The sequence below is a fragment of the Nannobrachium achirus genome (genome assembly GCF_963921795.1).
Source record: "Nannobrachium achirus genome assembly, chromosome: 4".
In the NCBI taxonomy this organism is placed as follows: Eukaryota; Metazoa; Chordata; class Actinopteri; order Myctophiformes; family Myctophidae; genus Nannobrachium; species Nannobrachium achirus.
In genome coordinates, this window is record NC_137813.1 from 11,497,125 (window position 1) to 11,525,045 (window position 27,921).

Here is a 27,921-nt window from a genome sequence, read left to right on the forward strand (position 1 = left end):
AGAGTTACAGACTTGCATGGGTCAATTTAGACCCCCTTAAAGGAGCCCACAAAGTCCCTGGAATCCACTTAAGGAATCGGTCCGATTCCCATGTATTCCTTTATATACATACAAACCTCACTGGTTCTTAAAGGGAGGTAGAGGGACCAAATGGACCCGTAAAAAAGGTCTCTAACTCTTGAGTGAGTACACTTTTGTACACTCTCAATAGTTGTAATGGCGGTCCTTTGAAATTAAAACGTTTCAATTACATAAGAGACGTACCAGCTTTGACAGTTGTGATAAGAAAAACGGTTCCGGTTCCGCGTTGTTGTTGGATCCGGTTACTCCCGATTCCGGATCCCAGTCCTAACTACAACCGGTTCTTTTTTACCTCCCCCAATTTCTGGGAAAAACGTTAACGTTTTTTTTGGACATACAAAGGTTTCCGCCACCGACAGCGACGAATATGCAAAGAAAAAAACAACAACAACAACAACAACAAGTCTTGCTCTCAGTAAAACATTTCTTTTTTCCTTTTTTTAAAACTAACATCTATCAAAACTGGTACATAAACATTATGGATCACACTGCTGGAAATTAGACACTGGTCAAGTTTAAATTCCAAAAGGCCATAGACACATTTTTTTAATACACCAGAATCTCATTCTGTGACGATTTACGATTAAATAATAATACAAAATGAAACAGAAAAGGCGGAGTTCTAGAGCCCGACCGATATGTTGGTCTGGCCGATACATTGGCCATTATCATCGTTATTTTTTTCCTTCTTTATTTCTTTAACATCTGTAGCCACTGTGTCACGATTTCTTTTATCAATTTAAACCGCGACGTCCCTAATTTGGGCAACACATTATTATAGGCCTACAAAACAGAAGATCAGCAAGTTTTTCCAAATCGGTTAGAAAATGTTGCACCCTTTATTTTTTTTCTCCTTTTTTCATGATTATATATATTTTTTTTTACAAAACATGGGTCAAAACATGGGTAATCGGTGTGCTAAGTTAGTTCTCTCCAACAAGCGAGATCAGCATTTTATGTCAGCGTTTACAAATCTCAAATCAGCCGGGCTCTAATTATTTCTACGGAAGAGTATTTTTGCTGCCACGTCAGGGGGAAAAAAATAAAACAAATGAAACCGTCTGGTTTTACCGAGGTAAAAGTATATCTCGTAATGAAGTGAACTCGTTAAAACCAGAAAAAAATAAAATGAAAGTCCTCCCCAAAGCACGAAATTAAAAAAAGAAAAAAAAAAACTGTTCTCGGCAATGCCGACCGTTTGGTCTCCCCTACAGTAAAATGTAAAACAAAATCCATCCGGTATCACGCTATATAACGTACCAACTTAGCGCCTGGCGTCCGAGAATAGCAGACTAACAAAGCAGACTAACAAAGCAGACTAACAAAGCGCTGCGGCGAGTCCGCGACGCCTTGCCAACTTATTGGTCTGCTATTCCAGTCGTCCTCGGCACCATCACGCACCGGAGCATGAATCTAGGGATATAATGACGCTTCCGCAAAAACTTCCGATTAAATAACAAAAAACGGTAGAAAATAAAACGAGGCTGCGTTCGTTCGTTCGTTTTGGTCGTCGGTCGGTGGGTGGTGGGGTCGGCGGCTTTCGTTCACTCGGCCGGTGGTGTGCCGGCCGAGCACACGGCGCTGTTGTAGCGCAGCAGCTGGATGCGCTCAAAGTAGTCGTCGGTGATGCTGTTGCTCTGCGACGTCACCAGGTTGCCCTTGTGGCTGAACAGCCGGTGGACGGGCGCCGTGGACGGCAGCGTGGTGTTGTACTTCAGGAACAGCTGCTTGACCCGCGGGAAGTCCTGAGAGGGAGGGAGAGAGGGAGAGAGAGAGAGAGAGAGAGCGAGAGAGGCAGAGAGAGAGAGAGAGGAGGCATGTGAGACGATGCACGACTGTTACACTCCCATTAAGACAGTGGTTCTCAACATTTTCAGGCCGTGACCCCCAAAATAATCATATTTTAACTGGGGACCCCCCACCCTGACAAGCACTAAGAGTTGAGGCATTACATTATGTATAACACGGTTATATTGTGAAAATAGCAGATCTACATGCTCACAACGCCTCGCAACGTGAGGCGTTGTGAGCATGTAGATCTGCTATTTTCACAATTTCTGCCTCTAATATTTGACAATTTGGCCAATGTTTAATCTGTTTGAAAAGTCCTTAAACTGTCACTTTAGAAATGTGCAGATACCCTCTATACACTTAAACCTTATGTTGGTTTCACATTAAGTTAATCAGCTGGGGACCCCCCAAAATAATTTGGCGACCCCCCTAGGGGTCCCGACCCACAGGTTGAGAAGCACTGCATTAACCCATTTAGAACGGGTACACATTTTGTGTATCATTATTTTATGCTTTAACTATTGAAAAATAGCAGATATACAAGCTCACAGCGCGGCACCGAGTGCCGCGCTGTGAGCTTGTAGATCTGTTATTTTTGAAAAATCGTGAAAATTAGAATTTTGACACGATTCTATAAGTGTCTTTTGAATCCTTCTAAGATTTTTTGAAAAACCTATGTTTCTATGTCAGCAATCTGGCCAGCCATCGTCAAAGAAAAGGTCCTTTTCACTTAAATGGAGCTCAGTTAGTCTGTTCTTGAGAGACTACTATGTCAGTGGTTCTCAAACCTTTTCATGTGAAGGACCCCCAAAATGATATGTATTTGGCAAAGGACCCCCATCTCAAAATATTTAGTTCCAAGGACCACCAAGAAGCAAAAATTTGAGTTACAAACGTTCGCTTTGAAAATACATGTATTCAAAGATTTGCACACATTTTCACGACTTTTTCAAAAATAGCAGATCTACAAGCTTGCAGCGCGGCACTCGGTGCCGCGCTGTGAGCTTGTATATCTGCTATTTTTCACTGGTTAAAGCAGTCAATAATTCTTAACCCATTTAAAACTGGAACGCATCCGTGTCACTCTAGATTTTTAAACCATTATTTTAACCACTTTAACCATTATTTTATGATTTAACTATTAAAAAATAGCAGATGTACAAGCTCACTGAGTGCCGCGCTGCAAGCTTCTTAAAAAATCTTGACAATTGTGCAAATCTTCTGAATGTTTAAAGCAAACATTTTGTGACGCAAATCTTTCTGCCTCGTGATCCCTGGAACTAATTATTTTGAGATGGGGGGTCCGCGATCAAATTCATATCATTCTAGGGGGGGTCCTTGACATGAAAAGGTTGAGCACCACTGATACAGAAACATTAGGTTCTTCAGAAAACCATTAGGATTTAGAAAACATTTTTTCAGGTCTTAAAAGCTAAAAGCTGACTTTGCCGCAACCAATGGGTGCTTTGAGAAACAGGGTGAAAGGAGTCCTCCCACATTAGTGCCGTGTTTCCTAAGCCAGTGGTTCCCAAAAGGCGGGAGCCACCTGGGTAAATGTTAGCCTGGCAGGCCATCCGAAGCTACGTCATCACCAATGTGCTTCCTTTCTCGGTCTGGACCCCCTCCCATAGAGTGTCATTATGAGAACTTATTTTCGAATTTCCAATCAAATGGCTGCATTTGGAGCGACCCACCTCACACCGCTCCTGATTGGTCGAGCGGCTGTTGCACCTCTCAAATTTTAAAAATACCCCCCATACGCGACGCAAGTTTACAAATCGCAAATGAAAGCTGCATTAAGCAACGTTTTATCTGAAATCAACGGCATCTCAGAACTTAAAGGTGATACACCATGAAATTTCACTTTTCCTATTTTAAAACCTTTTTTTGGGGTCCCACTAGCACCTTCTATCCTCACAAAGTCCCATTTCTGACCGTTGTGTCTTTCTCTGGTTTTGAGAAGGCGAAGGTTAAAAGTATCCCACGGGTTCTCAAAACAGGCTATCCAGATTTGCTGCCGATTGTGACGTCATCATAAAAAAAAAACTTTTCAAAAAAAAAAAAAAAAATTCAAAGAAAAAATGAAAAAATATTTTTTTTTCAAAAGGATTTTGGGGGGGGTGGCGCAGTTCAGGCCAAAGGTGGTACTGCAGCTGAAATGCTCTGAGAGCCATTCAAAAATGAGAGAGGCTCTCTATTCAGGAGTGGTAATTTAGCCTCAAACCTTTTGAAAAACGTTTTTGGGACATAAACAATATGACATAAATACTTTTTAAATGCATGGTGTATCACCTTTAAAAAAGAACAACACAGGGAGGGAAGCTTCACATCATCAAAAGAGCTTCCGTGCTCCAGGCTAAAGGAGAGCACACACTGGATGCTCCAGGCTAAAGGAGAGCACACACTGGATGCTCCAGGCTAAAGGAGAGCACACACTGGATGCTCCAGGCTAAAGGAGAGCACACACTGGATGCTCCAGGCTAAAGGAGAGCACACACTGGATGCTCCAGGCTAAAGGAGAGCACACACTGGATTGGAGAGCACACACTGGATGCTCCAGGCTAAAGGAGAGCACACACTGGATGCGGGAGGCTGCGCAGCGTCGCGTCGCGGTATCGACGCATGTGAAGTGCCGCGCGCATTTCCCCCGGTGGGGAGAACCATGGCAGATCATGTTCATTCAACGCTGGAAAAATAGAACAGCTGCGTATCGGCGCGGCAGGCGAGGTGGCAGACCTGCGTCTGACGCCGCCGGTGTGGGTTAGTTCATTGAAAGTAATGGGGCCGTATGTTTTGACGCGCCGCTTCTGTGCCGCCTAGCTAGACTACTGTCACCCCTACCTGCAGGCATTCCAGGCTCTTCCCCGTGCCGTCCAGGTACTTGCGGATCTCCTCCTTCACGCCGCGCTTCTGCGCGGTGGCGCCCACCGTCTTCACCACGGTGCCGTAGCTGAAGAAGTCGTCCTCGCACTCGATGGCCGAGGTGGTGTTGGCGGTGGGGGTGGCGCCGGAGGCGGCGCCCGGCGCCTCCGTCTCGCAGCAGGGCTCCATCAGCTGCGAGGCCTCCGTCACCAGCAGGGCGGCCATGTCGTCGCGCTCCGACGCAGAGATCCACCACAGGCGGAACTGGGGGGTGGTGGCCGTGGCGATACGGGCCTCCACGCTGAGGAAGAGGAGAAACAGTTAATATCATGTATGTCATGAACTGGGGGGTGGTGGCCGTGGCCATACGGGCCTCCACGCTGAGGAAGAGGAGAAACAGTTAATATCATTTATGTCATGAACTGGGGGGTGGTGGCCGTGGCCATACGGGCCTCCACGCTGAGGAAGAGGAGAAACAGTTAATATCATGTATGTCATGAACTGGGGGGTGGTGGCCATGGCCATACGGGCCTCCACGCTGGATCCAAGGAGGAAAGAGGGGGTTAATAATCTATGTCAGTGTTTCTGAAATGGGGGTACGTGTACCCCTAGAAAAAAACTAGACAATGGGAATATGGATTTTAGTGTTATGGTCAATGATAAAACATTGGCAGACTTTGTGCTGCCCATCTGTAAATTGTTAAAACAAATTACATCAATACCTTGACTAATACAACTGTATGTTGCCATTATGCTATTTTATTTTGAACATATTTGGCATGGGAACTGGACTTTTTTTTTTTTTTTTTAAAGATTTGTTTTTGGGCTTTTTATGCCTTTATTGATAGGACAGTAGACTGATTGATAGGACAGTAGACTGACAGGAAATGGGGAGAGAGATGGGGAATGACATGTGGCAAAGGTCGTTCGGATCGGGAATCGAACCGGCGACGCCAGCAGGCATCATAGCCTAGTATGTGGTATGCGCCTTGACCACCAGGCCAGCGGCCCGCCCAAGGAACTGGACTTTCTCTAAGCAAAATGCTGTAGTCAGGGAGAAGGGGGTACTCGACTTCGGGGATACTTCCCTAAAGAAAACAGACGCTTAATGCCAACACTTATCGCCGCCGACGTTGGTGCGGTGGAGTTACTTAAATAGCTTCATATTCTGTCAGTAACCATTTCTATAGAGTTGTTTGTTCAGTAACAAATAAAACAAAGTACAAGACAGATGAAGCCGGTCGATAGTATGTATGACTCGAGTGTGTGCCGCCAAAACTGCGCCACAAGCGGTCCGGCAAACTTTTGGGGTTACTCTATAAAGCAGGGGTCTTCAATGTTTTCAGGCCAAGGACCTCTTATCTGAGATAGAGATGAAGCAGGGACCCCCAGATTCCATAAAGTGTCATCGTTTGACAGCACAATCATCACTGTATTTTGAATTCATGTCAATTCGTGTTATCAGATATTTATTATCACAGTGCGAGGCGTTGTGAGCTTGTAGATCTGCAATTTTTGGCTAAAGTTCTCAGAATATGGACGTTATGGTTCAAGTGGTTAATATAAAAAAGAGAAAAAAGTTTCTATCACACAAAGATTTGAAGGACCCCATGTAGTAACTCTGAGGACCCCCTAGACCCCTGCTATAAAGAATAAAGTTGGACAAGCACTATAGTCTGGTTGCAAGGGAAACCACACTAATAAAATAAATGGACGCTAGATACAGACCTGGTGAAAAGGTCCTGGAAGCTATAGTTAACAGACCTGGTGAAAAGGTCCTGGAAGCTATAGTTAACAGACCTGGTGAAAAGGTCCTGGAAGCTATATTTAACAGACCTGGTGAAAAGGTCCTGGAAGCTATAGTTAACAGACCTGGTGAAAAGGTCCTGAAAGCTATAGATACAGACCTGGTGAAAAGGTCCTGGAAGCTATAGTTACAGACCTGGTGAAAAGGTCCTGGAAGCTATAGTTACAGACCTGGTGAAAAGGTCCTGGAAGCTATAGATACAGACCTGGTGAAAAGGTCCTGGAAGCTATAGTTAACAGACCTGGTGAAAAGGTCCTGGAAGCTATAGATACAGACCTGGTGAAAAGGTCCTGGAAGCTATAGATACAGACCTGGTGAAAAGGTCCTGGAAGCTATAGATACAGACCTGGTGAAAAGGTCCTGGAAGCTATAGTTACAGACCTGGTGAAAAGGTCCTGGAAGCTATAGATACAGACCTGGTGAAAAGGTCCTGGAAGCTATAGTTAACAGACCTGGTGAAAAGGTCCTGGAAGCTATAGATACAGACCTGGTGAAAAGGTCCTGGAAGCTATAGTTACAGACCTGGTGAAAAGGTCCTGGAAGCTATAGTTACAGACCTGGTGAAAAGGTCCTGGAAGCTATAGTTACAGACCTGGTGAAAAGGTCCTGGAAGCTATAGTTAACAGACCTGGTGAAAAGGTCCTGGAAGCTATAGATACAGACCTGGTGAAAAGGTCCTGGAAGCTATAGATACAGACCTGGTGAAAAGGTCCTGGAAGCTATAGATACAGACCTGGTGAAAAGGTCCTGGAAGCTATAGTTACAGACCTGGTGAAAAGGTCCTGGAAGCTATAGTTACAGACCTGGTGAAAAGGTCCTGGAAGCTATAGTTACAGACCTGGTGAAAAGGTCCTGGAAGCTATAGTTACAGACCTGGTGAAAAGGTCCTGGAAGCTATAGTTACAGACCTGGTGAAAAGGTCCTGGAAGCTATAGTTAACAGACCTGGTGAAAAGGTCCTGGAAGCTATAGTTAACAGACCTGGTGAAAAGGTCCTGGAAGCTATAGTTACAGACCTGGTGAAAAGGTCCTGGAAGCTATAGATACAGACCTGGTGAAAAGGTCCTGGAAGCTATAGATACAGACCTGGTGAAAAGGTCCTGGAAGCTATAGTTAACAGACCTGGTGAAAAGGTCCTGGAAGCTATAGTTAACAGACCTGGTGAAAAGGTCCTGGAAGCTATAGATACAGACCTGGTGAAAAGGTCCTGGAAGCTATAGATACAGACCTGGTGAAAAGGTCCTGGAAGCTATAGATACAGACCTGGTGAAAAGGTCCTGGAAGCTATAGTTAACAGACCTGGTGAAAAGGTCCTGGAAGCTATAGTTAACAGACCTGGTGAAAAGGTCCTGGAAGCTATAGTTAACAGACCTGGTGAAAAGGTCCTGGAAGCTATAGATACAGACCTGGTGAAAAGGTCCTGGAAGCTATAGATACAGACCTGGTGAAAAGGTCCTGGAAGCTATAGATACAGACCTGGTGAAAAGGTCCTGGAAGCTATAGATACAGACCTGGTGAAAAGGTCCTGGAAGCTATAGATACAGACCTGGTGAAAAGGTCCTGGAAGCTATAGATACAGACCTGGTGAAAAGGTCCTGGAAGGAAGCTATAGTTACAGACCTGGTGAAAAGGTCCTGGAAGCGGACTTCGATGGCCGTCACCACGGTGGTGATGACATCACCAAAGTACCGGGCCACCGCCTTCTGTTCGTTGAGCTTATTCTTCAGACTGAGGATGGTGGGGATGACCAGGCCCAGGTAGCACTTCTGTTCTGCCTGGAAACACAGAAACAATAAGATTTAAATATTTAGCTAAGAATGCTTGGAAAAAGGTTAATTAGAACAGGGTTCCTACACATTTAAAGATTTGAGACTTTTCCAGACTCAAACGTCCAGAATTCTCACACCATATTTGACATCAGGGCACAAAAAGCTAGATGTTTATATTGAATTCTGACTATGTAGGCAAATGCTAATAATTTAAACTATTTTCCCCCCTTATTTCCATCATGGAAATGACTCTAATCAAATTCCATACTTTTCCATACTTCTGTGTAGGAACACAGAAGTGTGTATAAAATCTGTATAGAAATACAGGTGTATAGAGAATTTGGTGACACTGTGTTGTGTGAGCTCCATCATGTGCAGCTTTCAGAATAGAGAGATCAAGGAGAAAACATGAGACGTTAAAGAATCTAACAGAGATACACTGTGAGTAGACAGAAATGGACAGAAGAGCATAAGTGACGTCCAATGGTAATGAGGATAAGGATAAGCCTTCCTTTTTTTACCCCTTTTAATCCCAATGTATGTCCTTTAATCACTCCAACCCCAAATCCAAATCTCTTCGCCAACAACAGACAATCTACAACCTCACACGCGTCAGGATGTTGTGACTAGTCTTGCGTAGCCAGACAACTATTACACAATCTATGAATGGAGTCTGGAACGGAAACAGAGTGGGGAAGGTGGCGTAACGTCCACTTTATCGAGTGATCATTTTCAGAGCTTCCGTTGCTCCAGACTGTATGACGGAAGCATTTGAAAACTGTGGGGGGCAAATGTCAGACTACGCTGTGACACGTTTGTGAACTTGCAGATTGGCTATTATCAGCTCCCCCCCCCCCGCTCTCGGGAGCAAAAACAAAAGCTTAACCGATAACCGTTGTTAACCGAAATGTGTTACAGAATGCGCTTTTTTTTTACCCAATTAAAAAAAAGAAAAACACATCTGTTTTTTCCCCTAAAGCTCCCTATTTGCACAGTAAAAACAACAATACAACGAGGAAGAAGAAGAAGAATATGATACAAATGTTTTCTATAAGAAATGTGTTTTTGCAGTAAGATAGGATTGACATAATCATGTAATGTCTGTAAAGCGTCGCGGCTGCAACAGCAACAGTCAGACAACTAGGCGGACGCGACTAGTTTTGAGTTTGCAGATCGGATCTAAACCTGTCATCATCAACACCACCTAACCCTAGCAAGTTGGTTTTAAGCTCTTCTTTCCTCTTTAAAACGGGATCGATGGGTGACGGGGTCTGTTGTGGAAAATCCAATTTTCGCTGTTTGTTTCCTGATGAAGAACAAGCTTGTGTCTCGGTCAGGACGACAACAACAGCATGCATGGATGTTACACCGACATTGGTGTCGGTGGCTTGACACAGAAATGGGTGACCGCATTGCATAGTTGCATGGGTGATGATGTTACTCAGACATTGGTGTCTGGGGCTTTATCTGTGACAGTGCGCTGCCTTTAATTTAATTTTTTTAATTATTGGCGACCATTCTGATGGCTTCATGCTTGCTCTTGTTGTTGTCGGCTTGTTGTTAATGTTAACACGTGTGTGAGGAGGAGGTGACGCTATCACGCTGGACTGGAGTGGAGCGAGGCGCAAACTAAGGCACGCGGCCTCGAAATTTCTTTTTCAAGTTCCTGTGCCATCGAACGAACGTTTGAATATTCGAGCCCTACTTTGTTTAATTTCTTTTTTGGCCATATCTGCCCAATGCAACTTTTGTTCACACGGCCTAAAAGCCACACAGTTAAATGGCTAATCGCAATTACTTGTAAGACAATTAATCGTCAAGTAAAGTCTCATAATCGTGACTAGGGATGGGACGATTAATCGTGAAAAACAAAACAAAACACAATAATCGTATCATGGAGATTTAATTGATCGTGAAATCATCCTCCTTCATGCATTGGGATCAAGTCACCTTTTATTTGCTGAGCTGCATCATTTTTTCTCCACTCTCTACCAAATATCTTTGACAAAATATTGCCGATCTACAAGCTCACAACGTGTCACATTGCGACACATTGTGAGCTTGTAGATCTGCTATTTTCAGGCAAATGTTCCGCTCCAGGATAATGGATGTTGGGGATATTTAGATTATCGTGATAATACTGTAAATTGCAATTTTTTTTGTCACAATAATCGTGACATGAAATGTTCATATCGTCCCATTCCTAATCGTGACAGCCCTAATGATGAGGATGAGCCCAAGGTTACCTGGAAGAGCTCGAGGGCGAAGGCCAGCGGGTTGAAGACGGTGGCATACTCCTTGAGGAAGGCGGTCTCCTCGGGCTGCATGCGGGGAACCTCCAGGCGGGCGCACAGCTCCGTCAGCTCCGTCTCCGTCAGCGACACGATCTTCTGCACGGCGCAGTACTCCACGTTCCAGCGGATCACCGCCGGCACCACCAGCGGCATCTTGGCGATGTCCTCCGCCGCGTCCATGGCCACCTGGTGGGGAGCGGAGGGCAGTGCAAGACGTTGGTTAATATATAACAGGGGGGAAAACTAATCCATTCGATCGATTTGATTGGTTATATACATAACCAATCAATTCTAATTTAGTTGTTGTTTTTGTTTGAATGCTTAAAAAAGTTAAAAAACCTATGGACAATCGAGAAATGTTCAATTGAAAAAATTATGTAAAACAACAACGGATGCCCTCAAATAAAGAATATAAAAAAAATAAAAAGATAATTTATTTTGCGGGGGAAAACATTACATTCTTTTTCTCCGTTTCCAAATCTTTCAAAATATCCGTTATTGTGTGACACTATTGTACAAACACAGCATGACAATATGTGGTTTATATCAGACTAATGCAGTGTTTCCCCAACTGTATATTTTTTTATTTTTTCGTGTCGGGGCAACACCAGACTAAACTAAACTTAAACTTCTAAATTAAACTAACTTACTTCTTTTTTTCCTTTTCTTCCTTTCTTTTCTTTCCTTTCCTTTGCTTCTCTCTAAAACAAGGCAAACAGTGGAATAGTGGAATTCCAGATGAATTCAATGTCTTGATGGATTGAATACATTATTATTGATGAACTTAATACACAGGACCACAATGGAAACCAAGGCCCCTTCAGGGCTTTTTGTGTTAACCCACTAAGACCTGGAACGCATTATTACTTTATTGCTTTAATTAAAAAACATAGCAGATACACAAGCTCACAGCTTGTAGAGCTGCTATTTTTGAAAAATCATGAAAACGTGTCCAAGTCTTCTAAATCCTTTTTTTTTTTACATAGTTTTTTGAAAAACTATGTCAGTGATTCTCAGACGTTTTCATGTCAAGGACCCCCAAAATTACATGCATTTGGCCACGGACCCCCATCTCAAAATACGTTGTTCCAGGGACCCCCAGTAGCAAAGATTTGAGTTACAAAAGTTTGCTTAAAAAATACACATATTCAAACATTTGCACACATTTTTACGACTTTTCAAAAATAGTAGATATACAAGCTGTGAGCAGGTATATCTGCTATTTTTCAATAGCTAAAGTATAAAACAATTCCAGGCCTTAATGGGTCGATATCCTTTTAGCATTATTGTATATAACTGTTGGCACCTCTGTACTTTTTGCAAACTGTAAATAAAGTATTCAATAAATCAATCAATCGCTAGGAGTAGATGAATCCCTTGTGAACCCAAGATTAAAGGAGTAGTTCACCCATTACTTCTTCCATATCAATTACACACATCCCATGAAGCCTTGCATTCATGGAGATTTCTTTTGTTGTTGTACGCCGATAATTTGATGACCGGAGGAGACTCAAAAAGGTCTCTGACTCAAAGAGTCTCCTACTGACCCTCACTAGGGTGAACGACTCCTTTAAAGTCTGGTGTTCTGTTGTAAAAGTGACTTGTGAGTAGCAGCACCAAGAAAACAGCCACACAATCCTGTTCTCTAGAGGTTACATACCAGAGTATCCATTTTTAACAATGTTTTAAAGGACAACTTTGTTCTTTTTTACAACAAGGGTTCATGTTTTAGAAACCTTGTTCATTATTTCTTAACTTACTGCTTTCTATCGTTTTAGCTTTTTTAATATTAGTGGGAGGGAGCATGTGTACAAGTGGCTAAATGATGTCTTTTTAGACACAATAAGCCGGCGATGTCTTTATTAGTTGGTACTGTAGTGTAGGCCTGCTAGCTCCCAATAATTCACAATCCCCCATGAAATTCCACAGGGCATCTTGGAAATGGGCGAGGTGATTAAATCATTTGCCACTTGTACACATGCCCCAACCCACTCAAATAAATCACTGTGTGGAGTTTGCATGTTCTCCCCGTGTCTCCTAGGGTTGATACCCTCACAAAAATATGCACGTAATCCTGGTCTCAATAATGCCTCCCCCTGGCCAGCTGGGGCGCCTGATGGAGGGGAAAGGAACTGGTTGGAATAACGTGTTCCTTCCACGCACTACGTCCAAACCAGGGAAATCTCCACTGTTAGGTGAAAAGAAGCAACTTGGACTCCTCGTGCATAGAAGGAAGCATGAGGTCAGTCCGTTGCACTCCCCAGGCGCGGCAGAGGGAGAGCAGAGCCCAGGAGTACAGTACATAGGCAATTGGCACTGGGTGATAAAATAGGTACAAAATTGTGGGATAAAAATTTAAAGAGAGAAATAAATCACTAAAACGATAGCAAGCAACGTTTCTTTTCTCTAATTACAATTACGACCTTTAAACATGCACACTCCACTTCACGTTTGGGCAAGATATAATATGTCCTGTTGTCTGGAAGCAGCGAAGCAAGCAAACCATGAATGATCGTACCATTCTGTGCAGCAACATGATGCGACAGCTGTGTGGAGTACAGGGACGTGCTGGCCATTGGGAAAAGCGGGACAACTCCCGAACGGCCGGTTCATTCCCGGCCGGTCCAGGCCGGCCATTAGGACAAAAATAAAAATAAAATGTCGGCCTTCGTTCCATTTTGGGTGCTGGGCGGCCAACAAAGTAAATCGTCACTGTCGGGCAGAAACCTTGTATCTCCAAGTTTCAAATTTGTAATTTTTTTTTCGCAAAGTAAAGCCCTGCTTCATCATACAAGGCCGTTGCACAAAAGTAGTGAAAACTACCGCGAGGCGTTGTGTGCTTGTAGATCGGCTGTTTTCACTAGTTTAAATCATTTTTTAAATGATAAATACAAAACAAACGGTTTTGGACATACAAGGTTTCCACCCGACAACGACAAAATATAACTCATGTAATTGGCCCACTGGCTTGTCACTTTGTCATGATTTGAAATGGTAAATCTTTGAGTAGCAGCAGTGCTATAGAGAGAGATCTCTCTCTTTAGCACGCAATGAGGGCCTCTACAACTCTTTTTCCCGGGCTGAATCAGGGGCCCAGCATGTCCCTGGAGGAGTATGTGTGCACATTGGTTGTGGAAGACAAAGCACTGACCTGGAACAGGTGTGACTTGTTCCACAAACAACTCAGACAACTCAGCCATGGTGCTGTGGTGTAGCCGACACACTGGGCCAAACTGTTTGGATTTTATTTCAAAAGATTTGACCAAATCTTCAAATACTCTAATCCTAAAAACTGACAATGCGTTGTTGAACTTAGTAGATCGTCTGTTTTCACTGCACAACATGCTTCCATAGAAGAAGACATGCTGGGTTAAGTTCACCACCAAAATGAGCCTTTTCTGTCAATTATTTGTGTTTTTGTCGTATTCCTAAGCCAATCATTTGAGGAGATTTTGTGTGTCCATAGGGCAGTCGTTCTCAACCTGTGGGTCGGGACCGATTAACTTAATGTGCAACGTTGTTTTCTCACTCAACAGTAAACAAACCAGCATAATGTGCATAGAGGGCATCTACACATTTCCAAAGTGACATTAAGGACTTTTTAATACCTCTAAAATTTATAAATATTGTCAAATAGGCAGGAATTGTGAAAATAGCTGATCTACATGCTCACAACAGGCGTTGTGAGCATGTAGATCGGCTATTTTCAACATAGAACTGTGTTATACAAAACGCAATGCCTCAACTCTTAGTGCTCATCAGGGTGGGATTTTGGGGTCGCAGCCTGAAAAGGTTGAGAACCACTGCCAAAGGGAACCACTGCTTTTTTCCCCCCTAGATTGATATTCCTATGCATTTGTTATATTGTTGTTGATGTACTGACATATTATCTTGCTTATAATAGCGATGTATTACCTGCTTATTGTAGGTTGCTTTGGATTAAAAGTGTCTGCTAAATGCCTAAACTGTAAACTGTAAACTGCTGATCATCAAATTATTGGCTTAGGAATGCAACGAAAATGAAACAAAAATAATATCCATGAGTTCAAGTCTCCATGGGACGAGTAATCGATAAGGAAAAATACGTAATTTTTGGGGGTGAACCATCCCTCTAATTCAGTGGTTCTCAAACTCGTGACCCCCAAAATAAGCATGGGACCCCCACCCTGACAAGCACTTGGAATTGTTGTGAGCTTGTAGATCGGCTATTTTCATAATGTTCGCCTCTTTCTTACTTAATATTTGCCAGTTTGGTATTAAAACGGTCTGTAAAGTCCTTAAATTGTCACTTTATAAATGTGCAGATACCCTGTACACACTTGCACACAGGCGCGATTTTCAATCATTGCGTTTTTTCCGTTTGCTGCATGATTAAAACGCATTGGATTTGGTGTGCAAGGCTGTGCGGAATCCACACTGCGGATCCGAAAAGGAGTCATAAAAGGAGTCAATGAGTTTATACCGCATGCAACAAGACGCAAGAATCACACTGGATTCGATTGGGGAAAAAAAACACACTGTCAGCAGCCACCTGCCGCATGGCAAATTCGGAGCCGGTGTGCGTGAGGTCATAGAGAATCATTGTTTTCTTTAAAAAAAATGAAATCATCTTTTTTTTGTGCGAAAAATAACTGCATCTGTGTGCAAAGCCCTTTATACTGTATGATGGATTTTCTACCACTTTTTGTGGTCACATGTTAAGATACTGGATTCTGATTGGCTTAAAACAGTGGTAAATCAGTCAACAACCTTGAGTTGGCTTCATGGACCCAGCCCACTGTTGTGTTGCAGTTGATTGTAACTAAATAACCTTGCAAGTTACAACTGTGTTGTTTTCTTTCATTTATATGGTAGAAGTGGTAGAAAAGCAATTTACCATTCGAGGGTCATGGGTTGTTGGCTGATTTACCACCGTTTCAGGGTTGTTTGGCACTCGTGCCACAACCCTAAAGCAATGGTAAATCAGCCAACAACCCACTCCCTCTCATGGTAAATGGCTTACATTTACCATTGAGTGAGAAAAAACTAATTGACATCTGGGGACCCCACAAAATAATTTGGGGAACCCCACTTGGGGTCCCATCCCAAATGTGAGAACCACTGCTCTAATTGCACAAGTATCATTACAGAAACGGTGAGAACACATCATCTCTCACCTGCAGCAGGTGGGACTTGTTCCACATGGAGTAGACCTTGGCCATGGTGCTGTAGTGGAGCTGGCACATGGGCCCCTGGGACACAGCCTGCCACAGGTCCTCCGCCACGATGTGGATGAGCGTGTGAGACGCACAGCGCTGCAGGGAGGGCAGGAACAGCAGCATGTCCTGCTCCGACTCGCCTGCAGGGGGCAGCAGAGGAGGAGGGAGGGGCTCTTGATGAATTGAATACATAGGACCACAATGGAAACAAGGCCCTCTGGGCTTTTTGTTGTTAACCCATTAAAGGAATAGTTCACCCTCAAAATTCAATTGATTACTCACGCCATGGAGACTTGAGTTCAATAATATTTTTTGGTATTTTTCGCATTCCTAAGACAAAAAATTGATTATAGTAAATGTACCCCCATTGATTCCGGATGGGGACCCAAATGCATTCGGGTCCCCATCCGGAATCAATGGGGGTACATTTATTCCTTAAAGTTTAATAATCAATAATCACATATTTCCGCACTAAATATGAGAAATATACGGGGCTCGCTTGATTTCACAATCCCCACATTTTTCCCCCCTTAAGTTTATAAGTCATCGCATCACCCGTTCGTTCGCGTTCAGACGCAGAAGCAAAACAAACAAGTGGTGCGCACAGAAAAACCAACGTTGCCAACGTTCAAAGCAAACCAGCACCTCAGACAAAAGTATTAGTATTCCATGGAAGCAGATAGGATCAACACTTGTAAGCATAACATTCTAAATCCCTTTGGAGAAGGAAAAACCACATGAATAAACTGGACTTCTGATGATTTTTGCCCACGGTTTTCTGGAGGGTCTGTTAAAGTCATACTGTGTAACCTTTTTCCAATTAAACAAAACGTTGTTTTTATTCATATCATTGCCATCGGGCAGAAAACACTGCCCTCCCCCCTCATCCCCCAAGGGCAAGGACTTCTAATGTGCAATTCCAGCCTAAGAACACCCTAAACATTTTAATACTCGTTTGAAGGACCATGTTAACAAGAGCTTGGGATTAAATAATAACTACATTGGGTCCATTGAAACACAGGTTTCCCCCGACAGCAACGATATAATATTTAACTTTTTTCACAATAACCACTCCACATAAATGTGTTTTTATTGTTTTAAAACACTAGTTTTAATTCCCGAGTGTCTGCCCCCAACACTCGCACCGGAAATGTTATTCATTTGTTGCATTTTAACATTAACTCATTTAGTGCCTTTCCCGAGATGTCTCGCGAAATTCCCTTTGATGTCCGCAGTGCCGATCGCGATCAAATCTTTAATGTCCATTATCTCCAAACAACACTTTCAAAGCGAGGATGGCAGTAGATGCTCGCTTATATAACACATGTTGAAAAGCTCCGTTCCGCCATTACACAACACCATGTGGACGATGACCGCTTCCTGTGAATGACGCGATGACGTCAAACCGGAAGTGTTTAAGCTATGGACTTCTGGCCTTCAAAATAAGAGACTGGCCGTTTATGGAGCCAGCGAGAGGCACACTGGACATTTTAATCCGTTAATTTCTGGGGCACAAAATTAGTTAATAAATACCGTTTCTGATGACGACGTGCTGTTGCGTTCCAATATGTTGCGTTCCCAAAAATCCCTGGGCACTAGGACCATGCAGCATCCCTTTTTGGGCCGACGGTCCCGAATAGGCTGTATAGGCTGTAATGGCCGCGACGTCGGCAGAGGGCGTCGCCAAAAAACACTTCTTAAAATGGATGTTACACAGTACGACTTTAAAACTGTATCAAAGATAATTATAAATGAATTAAGTAACACCAGAAATGGTTGAACCGGTTCAACCATTTTATGACCATTTCACCCATTGAATCTGTCCACAAGTCATTAGGGGTTGACACTAATGTTTGCCCGAGTGCCCAAGTAAATAAAACTTTCAGACAAGTTGAGTTTACTTTCAGTTTGCCCAACGGGCGAGTGCGTTTGAGTGGGGAAGCGACTGTCTTTAGTTAGCCCAGGGGTCAGCAACCCGTGGCTCTAGAGCCGCATGCGGCTCTTTAGCGCCACCCTAGTGGCTCCCTGGAGCTTTCTCAAAAATTTATGAAAATGAAAAAAGATGGGGGGGAAAATGTATTTTTTGTTTTAACAATTCTTTTATCGTCACTGTCGGGCAGAAACCTTGTTATCTCCAAGTTTCAAATTTGTATGTTTTTTTTTTTTCGCAAAGTAAAGCCCTGCTTCATCATACAAGACTGACGCACAACAGTAGTGAAAACAGCAGATCTACAAGCACACAACGCCTCGCACCGCGAGGCGTTGTGTGCTTGTAGATCGGCTGTTTTCACTAGTTTAGTTCATTTTGTAAATGATAAATATAAAACGAAGTTTTGGACATACAAGGTTTCCACCCGACAAAGACAATAAGGCTTTTATAATTTTTTGCGGCTCCAGACAGACTTGCTTTGGGTTTTTTTGGTCCAATATGGCTCTTTCAACATTTTGGGTTGCAGACCCCTGAGTTAGCCAAACACAACACAAGTTCAGTTGTCGTATTTTAAATAAGTCATATGGTATAGCTGTTGAGATATTTGACATGATGACTATTGAGATTTGTCCATATTGCCCGGCCCATTGTATTAAAATTAACAGTGATTCAAATTGTACCCATCACAATTTAGTTTTCGGGGCAAGTAGACATGATATTTGGGCAAGCAGAACCTGACCTGTCCTTGACCGACGGGCAAGTGCCTCTGAGACCTTAGTGTCAACCCCTGACTCACTCTGTATCAAAGAGGGTGGCTGTGGACAGTTCAGAAACCTGCCTAGCAGCCACGTCGTCCACCCCTCCTGTAATCGCTCGCAGAGTCTCTATTCTATTTAAGCGAGGTTTCGCAGCCATGTCCCGCCCCCCAAAACACTTTTTATTATTATTTATTCATCTGATTGGCTCAGGCTACGTCACAACGCTCCATATGAGGACAGCATTTCGCACGACATCGCCGTCGGAACGCTCACTCGCTGGCAGTACGGAAGAGCTGCAGGTCCCCTTAAAACCTTGCGTACATTTTCCACCATTTGCACAGCCACCGTTCCTAATTAACAATTAGGATCCTCCTCGACACACAAAAAAAAAAAAAGTTTTGAGAACCATACTTGCTATGCCGGCGCACCCTAAAAAAAACTATGAAAAACTCCACTCACCTTCGAGGATGTGTCCCACGTTCTCGAAGAAGCCCACGTCGTCGTCTGTGTCCTGGTTGTCCAGCGAGAACTCCTTGAAGACGCTGATGAAGGGGCTTCCGTTGTCCGTGACCGTGGTCTGCACCTTGCTTTCGATGTTGTACGCCACGTGGATGTCGTGGATGCGGCCCGCGATGTTGTCGTAGGTGCGACGGCCCTGCAAGTAGGGATGGGATGGGACAATAAGAGATATTGTACATTATCGTGATTTAAAAAATCACTCCCAATGTGAAGTGAGCGGTGGTCGTGCTTGCATAACGTCTTCAATTGGTAATTGGTGATGTAATACAGGCTACACACACACGCACATTGCTATGGAAAAACGCTGAGGAAAACACATTGCTATGGCAAAACGCTGAGGAAAAGTGGCTACAGATAGGTCTAGGGATATAATTGGTGATGTAATATGGCTACACACACACATATTGCTATGGCAAAACGCTGAGGAAAACACATTGCTATAGCAAAACGCTGAGGGAAAGTGGCTACAGATAGGTCTAGGATTTTGTAATTGATGTAATATGGCTACGCACACACATACATATTGCTATGGCAAAACACATGGCAAAACACATTGCTATGGCAAAACACTGAGGAAAAGTGGCTACAGTAGGATTTTGTAATATGATGTAATATGGCTACGCACACACACATATTGCTATGGCAAAACGCTGAGGAAAACACATTGCTATGGCAAAACGCTGAGGAGAAGTGGCTACAGACACACGCACAGCCACTTAAAGGAGCGGTTTACCACCGCTCAAAAAAAAACGAAAAGAAAAAAAAAACACTCACGATAATCGTATCGTGGAGTTTAAAGTCATTGCGAAATCGTCCTCCGTCGTGCACTGGGATCAATGCACCTTTTATTTGCCGAGCTGCATATCCGGTACCATTTAAATCCTCTATATTGGTAAAACTAGAAGAATTTATGGATTTGACGCTGTGATCTGGAATATCAGTATCGGCAGATACTGATTCAAGTTGATCGGTGATCGGAGCATCTCTAGGTAAAACGTACTTATAATATACATACTTGATACAGTCTTTTTTTTCTCACTCTACTAAATCTCTTTGCCAAAGAAATACAAGATCTACAAGCGCTTGTAGATCTGCAATTTTTTGGGGCAAATGTTCCACCCCAGGATTGTTGGGGACATTTTGATTATCGCGATAATATCCTAAATCTTCTTTGAAAGATATTTTTTGGTCTTTTTCTGCCTTTATTGATAGGTGTATGGTAGGCTGACAGGAAACAGGGAGAGAGATGGGGGGGGGGGCAACACGCAGCAAAGGTCGTCAGGATCGGGACTCGAACCTGCGACGCTGCAAGGCTGGATTACCAGCCTAGGTGCCTGGACCACTACCCTGTGGCCCAGGCCCCTAAATCTTCTTTGGCAACATTAACTGGAGCTCAGTTAGTCTGTTCTTGAGAGACTACGTCAGTGGTGCTCAAACCTTTTCATGTGAAGGACCCCCAAAATGATATTTATTTGGCCACGGACCCCCATTTCAAAATATCTAGTTCCAGGGACCACCCCAGAAGCAAAATTTGAGTTACAAACGTTTGCTTTGAAAATACATATATTCAAAGATTTGCAGACATTTTCACGACTTTTTCCAAAAATAGCAGATCTACAAGCTCACAGCGCGGCACTCGGTGCCGCGCTGTGAGCTTGTATATCTGCTATTTTTCCACTGGTTAAAGCATTCAATAATTCTAGGCCTAAATGGGTTAACCGTGATCCATCCTTACCTGCAAGCGGGCGAAGCCCAGCGCGGCCGACTTGCGCTCCAGCGAGTCCACGTCGATCCAGTGGCAGGTCATGCCGAAGAAGCTGCGGTTGTTGGCCGTCCAGATGTCGGCCGTGGTGCACACGTACTGCACGGCGTTCAGCTTCACCACCAGCTCGTCTCGCATGGCGGCGAACGCGTGGTCCACCTGCGACAGGGGAAGAAAAAACGCGGCAATCAATGTGATTACGATGTCTTCCACTCCAGGGTTTCTCAAAGTGGGTCCCGTGGAACCCTAGCGTGCCGTGATTCCAGTCCAGGGGTGCCTCAGAATACTTTGGAATATTTGGAATGCATCAATATCACTTCAGTTTAACCACTTAGAACCTCTATGCTTAGTAAGACGGACCTGATTTGCAATGCACTTGATGAGTTATTTTTCCATCTAACTCAACTCTCTTCCAGGTGGTCCCCAGCTAAATGGAGACTTGGTAACCAAATGGACCCTTATTAGATTCTCAAGAATGGCGATGAGATTGTGGTGAAAATACTAGATCTACAGGCTCCCAACGCTTTGCCAAGCGACATGTTGAGGCCCTGTAGATCAACAATTTACAATTTTTGTTTGGGGGACAAAAAGAGAAAAATGTTTGGAAATGGCCTATAATGACTTCAAGTGGTTAATAAATGAATGGCTGCACACAATAAAACGCTTATGTAGATTATACACATATAGATAGACGTGTATCAATTGCCAAAACAATTTAGAGTTGGGGAACAATATGTGCATGAAATAACTGAATTTGAGAACTTTGAACACCAGGGCAGGGGGGTGGCGGTTGCCATGCCTGATGACCCAAATGACGGCCCTGGCCTAAAGAGGATGTACCTTAGCGAACAGGGTGGGTCTGTCCATGGGTGGTCTTACCTTAGCGAACAGGGTGGGTCTGTCCATGGGTGGTCTCCCGTCGGTCAGACCCTCGATCATCTTCTTGAAGCCGGGCTGCTCCAGCAGGTAGAAGGACTGGCAGTCTGCCACGATGTAGCTGTACACCATGTTGTCCACCTTGCCCTGGACACACAGAGGACATACAGCATGTCAATACTTCAAGTATTCTAAAGTACAACCCAGTGCATGGCTATCATAAGGGATATTTCACCCATTTAGGGTTAGAATTATTGAATGCTTTAACTATTGAAAAATAGCAGATATACAAGCTCACAGCCGCGAGCTTGTAGAGCTCGGTGCGGCGAGCTTGTGCGAGCTTGTAGATCTGCTATTTTTGAAAAGTTGTGAAAATGTGTGAAAATCTTTGAATATGTGTCTTTTTTTAAGCGAACGTTTGTAACAAAAAATTTGCTTCTGGGGGGTCCCTGGAAGTAAATATTTTGAGATGCAGGTCCGTGGCCAAATAAATATCATTTTGGGGGTCCTTCACATGAAAAGGTTTGAGAACCACTGACACATAGTAGTCTCTCTAGAACAGACTAACTGAGCTCCAGTTGAAAGTGAAAAGGACCTTTTCTTTGACGATGGCTGGCCAGATTGCTGACATAGAAACATGGGTTTTTCAAAATAAAATAGAACGATTCAAAAGACACTTATAGAATCGGGTCAAAATTCAAATTTTCACGACTTTTCAAAAATAGCAGATCTACAAGCACTTGGTGCCGCACTGTGAGCTTGTATATCTGCTGTTTTTCATTACTTAAAGCATAAAATAATAATACACTGTGTACCCATTCTAAATGGGTAACACGGCCCTGGTGGGCAGCTTTCTGAACTGTCCACAGTCCACATAGAGATAACGTTCTTAGTTTTAGTCTGTGTCAGTATCTAGCCAATATAGTTTTCTCAAAATTAGCAGAAATAGCAGATCCACAAGTTCACAGTGCAAAAGCTACAGGCTCAAAATAGGGGAAAATACTACTACTTGTAGATATGCTATTTTTACTTAGCCACAAAACTAAACTAAAACCAAGCCTTTTCACAAAATAATAACGTTTTGTGTGGTTAAATTACTGTCCATCACTACCTGTGTATAAGGATATCTAGTTAAAGGGATATTCCACTTTCAACAGGGAAACACCTTATGGGCTTTTCTCCACATACACACCCATTGTAACTTCAAACTTCATTTTAACCATGATATTCATTAAAAACACCCATTATTTTTCTGGTGACTCATATTACCCTCCTAATACGTGAGCAGGCAATGTTTTTTCGATAACTTTTTTCATTTATTTTTTATAATGATTTGTGAAAATGGAAAAAATTAAATACAAAATATATTTATTAAAAATAAATGAAAAAGTTATCGAGAAAACACGGCCTGCTCACGTATTAGGAGGGTAATATGAGTCACCAGAAAAAAATAATGTGTGTTTTTAATGAATCTATCATGGTTAAAATGGAGTTTGAAGTTTCAATGGGTGTGTGTGGGGAGAGGCCCTGGGCCTGGAGGGCCTGGTAACATTTACATCAAATATCTAAATATTGAATCAAGCAAATTAAAAACTGTTCAGGGTGTTCATAAAAGCCTGATTAGACGATAAAATTACCAAAGGTTTTTTTTAAAGTGAAATATCCCTTTAAATTACTGTCCATCACTTTTAGGCCTAGGATTATTGAATGCTTTTACTATTGAAAAATAGCAGATATACAAGCTCACAGCGTGGCACCGAGTGCCGCGCTGCGAGCTTGTAGATCTGCTATTTTTGAAAAATCTTGAAAATTAGAATTTTGCCCCGATTTTGCAGAAGTGTCTTTTGAAAGTCTTTTGAAGGTTTTTGGAAAAACCTATGTTTCTGTGTCAGCAATCTGGCCAGCCATCGTCAAAGAAAAGGTCCTTTTCACTTAACTGGAGCTAGTCTGTTCTTGAGAGATTACTATGTCAGTGGTTCTCAAACTTTTTTAAGGGGAAGGACCCCCAAATGTATTTGGCCACGGAACAATATATTTAGTTCCAGGGCTGACTGCTTCAGGGACCACCCAGAAGCAAAATCTGAGTTACAAACGTTTGCTTTAAAAATACATATATCCAAAGATTTGCACACATTTTCACTACTTAAAAAAGAAATCTGGGGGATGCTGTGGGCGCTGGGGGCGTGTTCCTCCACCCGCGTCATCAGCGCCCACACCCTAGGTGGGGTTGGCGATAGGGCCTTTCTGTGTGGAGTTTGCATGTTCTCCCCGTGTCTCCTTGGGTATATGCCCTCGCACAAAAACATGCAGTAGTCCTGGTTTCTAGGGATGGTCCGATCAGGTTTTTTGGAACCGATCACCGAGCACCGATCACAAAAGTTTGATCACCCGATCCCGATCAATCACCGATCCGATCAAGTTATTATTTATATTTTCTAAATGTTAATGTTTTAACTTTATTTCATTCATTCAGACATGAATTCATTTATATATTTGCCTTATAGTTATTTACCAGCATTACTATGTATTTATTATCATAGCAGTAACTAATTATTCCTTCAGCACTGTGGAAATCAATACCCCAAAATGGCCTCAAGTGGGCATACTGAACGGCTGGTTGATCAGATGCACCGATCCGACCGGATCGGTGAATTTACCTTTTTAAACCACCGATTATCGCCGATCATGCTTTGATCGGCCCGATCCGATCCATTGCCGATTGATCGGTAACATCTCTACTGGTTTCTATACTACCTCCCCCTAGCCAGCCAGGTGCTCCCCAACCTCCCTGGCGTGGCAGGGGGAGAGCGAGGGAACCAGGACTACAGGTTAGGTAGTTGGCACCGGGTGAGAAAAATGGGTTGCAAAAATTTGGGATAAAAATAAGGGGGAAAAAAAGCTGTGAGCTTGTATATCAGCTATTTTTCAATAGTTGAAGCATTCAATAATCCCAGGCAGCCTAGTTAAATTCCGGTACACCACGGACTACCTGTGTCATGCACTTGGACATGATCTCCGACTTGATCTTCTTGAGGGCCAGGTGTCCGCTGTTCTCTCCATTCTCCGCCTTCTTGCGACCTCGCTTGGGGTTTTCTTCTTTGCCCGCCTCGGCGCCGAAATGTTTCCGCTGCAAAGGACATGAACGAACACAACTAAATAAATGCCGTCGATAACGTAACGATAACGATACGATAACAGGAGGACTAAAGTGTCTCGCGCAGTTGCTCAGGGACAAACCTCCTCGACACATTGCCGGGGGGGGACCGGGAATCGAACCTGGGACCTTCCGTTTTCCCAGGCGGCCTGTCTGCTCATTCAGATATGGCCACCCCATAATAATAATAACAATAATGATAATAATATCAGAAACTATGGAAACAAGCCCTCAGGGATTTTTGTGTTCTCCTTTTAGCATTATTGTACAACTGACAGTGACACTGTACCTTTGTACTTTTTTTTAGCAAACTGTTAATGAAGAATTCAATCAATCAATCAATCAATCAATCAATAGTTGCTGCCAGGTGATATACCTTGCATCTCAGAATTTCAACTTTTTTTGTCTTGTAATTGAATGCCCTACTTTTGCTCAAATCCAGCCAGAAAAGCCAATTCGGTTTCAAATTTGTGTGTTTTTTTTTTTTTTTTTGTAAAGTAAAGCCCAGCTTCATCAAGACCGTCGCACAAAACTAGTGAAAATAGCTGATCTACAAGCACACAACGCCTCGCGATGCGAGGCGTTGTGTGCTTGTAGATCGGCTATTTTCACTAATTTTTAGATCCTTTTTTAAATGATAAATACAAAATGAACGGTTTTGGACATACAAGGTTTCCACCCGACAACAATAATATGAATAAAAATAAAAACACATTTCTGTTATGGCTCTCAAGAAGGCTTCGTAAACAAAGGTTAAACATGTCACATGTGTAAAATAACAGAAATATACAAAGAATATGCATGGCTCGTATGGTGACGCGTTGTGAGCTTGTAGATCATCTGCTATTTCCACTACTTTTTTGAAAATGTATGAACATTTGGACAACATGGAAAGCAACGATCATGCCGACTGAATGATCAAAAATAATAATTGCGATTACCATAAATAATTGCAATTAGACGATCATGTAGTAATTACTACATAGGCTTTTAGGTGCACCCCCCCTGAATGTGGCGCAAAGTAAATAAGTACATTTACACAAGTCCTCTACTTAAGTACACTTTTGAGGTATTTTTATATATTTTTTTTAACTTTAATGGAGTATTTCCAATTTGCAATACTTTTACTTCTACTTCGCTACATGCAAATATTACACTTTTACTCCTCTACAATTATTTAGTCACTTTGTAGATTTCGATCATCATTAAAAAACATACCTCTTCAGCCCTCTATATACATTTCAGCCATTTGAAAATAGCCGATCTACAAGCTCACAAACAATGTGTGGCATCGTAGATCTGCTGTTTCCAAAATATTTGTACCCTATACATATTGAAAACTTGTGAAATGGGACATTTTGCACTTTCTACTTTTGGTACTTTAAAGTGCATTTTGATACAAATGCTTTTGTACTTTTACAAAAAAAAAGACAGTTTTTATTATTATCTTTTATCCCACAATTTTTTAACCCATTTTTCACCCAGTGTCAATTATCTAATGTAATCCTGGGCGCAACACTCCCTCTGCCAACCTGGGGAGAGCAACGGACTGACCTCATGCTTCCTTCTATGCATGAGGAGTCCAAGTCGCTTCTTTTCACCAGACAGGGGGGAGTTTCCCCAGTTGGACGTAGGGCATGGAAGGAACACGTTATTCCAACCAGTTCCTTTCCCCTCCATCAAGCGCCCCGGCTGGCCAGGGGAGGCAGTATAGAGACCAGGATTACTGCATGTTTTTTGTGAGGGTACCTACCCTAAAGACTTGATTCAATTATATTTGATCATATATTGTTTTTTTTTTTCTAGTTACGCCCCCCTCCTAATTAAGCCCATTGTAACTTACATCATTCTGAAAACATGTCCCTGGTTCTGGTGACTGATATCCTTGGTGACATTTCTAAAAAATTCGAAAGAAATGTTCAATTAAAATATCCAATCTACCAGCCAAGCTCACGTTCTGGAGCTTGTAGATCTGTTTACTTTCAAATTCTTCGCAGACACCATTGTGCAACAATGTATACATGAAAGCTTAATGGGTTAAACAGGGCCGGTGTGTCCATACAATAAGCAAACCATCCAGTTGAATAGAGCGGCAGCAATGTGTCCCCCAAAAAATTAAAAATAAATACATATATATATATTTTTTGTAATGTGTAGTATTCTGAAATTAATGAATGATGACAATGAATGATGACACTTGTGCGATCGGTATTCCATCAATTGTTTGTCGTTTGTAAGTCACATCACTGTTTGCGCGAGTGCGTTAACCCTGTGATACTTGCTTTGAACCGGGAGAGCAGCGAGCGCAGGGGCCCACCGGGTCACGGGCGGAGGGGCGATCTACAAGCTCACAATGCGTGGTATGCATCGTAGATCTTGCTAGAGCAGTGGTTTTTCTCAACCTTTTCAGGCTGCCTGCCACCCCCAAAATAATCGTATTTTAATTAACTGGGGATTACATTTTGTGTAACACGCCGGTTCTACTGGAAAATAGCAGATCTACACACGCTCACTACGCCGTTGATTCTCTGCTATTTTGATAATGTCAGCCTCTAATATTTGACAATTTGACCAATGTATAATTTGTCATTTTAAATGTCATTAAAAGTCCTTAAAGGAGTAGTTCACCGCCAAAATGGCCCCCATTGATTCCGGAAGGGGACCCAAAAGCATTCGGGTCCCCATCCGGAATCGATGGGGGTACATTTATTGTAATGAAACTATTGTCTTAGGAATGCGACTAAAACAAAAAAATATTATTGAACTCCAGTCTCCATGGCATGTGTAATCAATAGGGAAAAAAAAGTCATTTTGGCGGAACTACTCCTTTAAATTGTCACGTTAGAGAAAACACAATGTTTCACATTAGGTTAATCATTAATCAATTAAACCCCCCCCCCCCCCCCCCCCCCCCCAAGAAAAATAAAAATAATAAATAAATAAATAATAATTGACCCACAGGTGAGAACCATTGTTCTAGTCCACCTTAGGGTTTTTTTAGATGACAAAAAAAGGCCACCAGGCCCTTTGCACTCCCCCCAAACCGCCTATGGCAGGGGAGGGGCGGCTAGACTGCCTTGCAGGGCAGCTCTCTCTCTCTCACCTCACCTCTCTCTCCCAT

The 27,921-nt window shown here is 42.8% G+C and overlaps 1 protein-coding gene across 1 annotated transcript; it reads right to left on the reverse strand.

Moving 5' to 3' along the window:
• Positions 1 to 26: 26 nt before the first annotated feature.
• On the reverse strand, positions 27 to 27,921 carry LOC308282647 (uncharacterized protein; the record flags this gene model as incomplete). The annotated part of the gene is made up of 12 exons (XM_080723036.1): positions 27 to 1,826; positions 4,714 to 5,035; positions 8,161 to 8,315; positions 10,556 to 10,789; positions 11,254 to 11,304; positions 15,760 to 15,941; positions 18,949 to 19,144; positions 20,744 to 20,929; positions 21,650 to 21,793; positions 24,636 to 24,773; positions 26,644 to 26,697; positions 27,904 to 27,921. 12 exons carry the CDS (start codon positions 27,919 to 27,921, stop codon positions 1,626 to 1,628), a joined length of 1,881 nt encoding a protein of 626 aa, XP_080579162.1. The 3' UTR covers positions 27 to 1,625.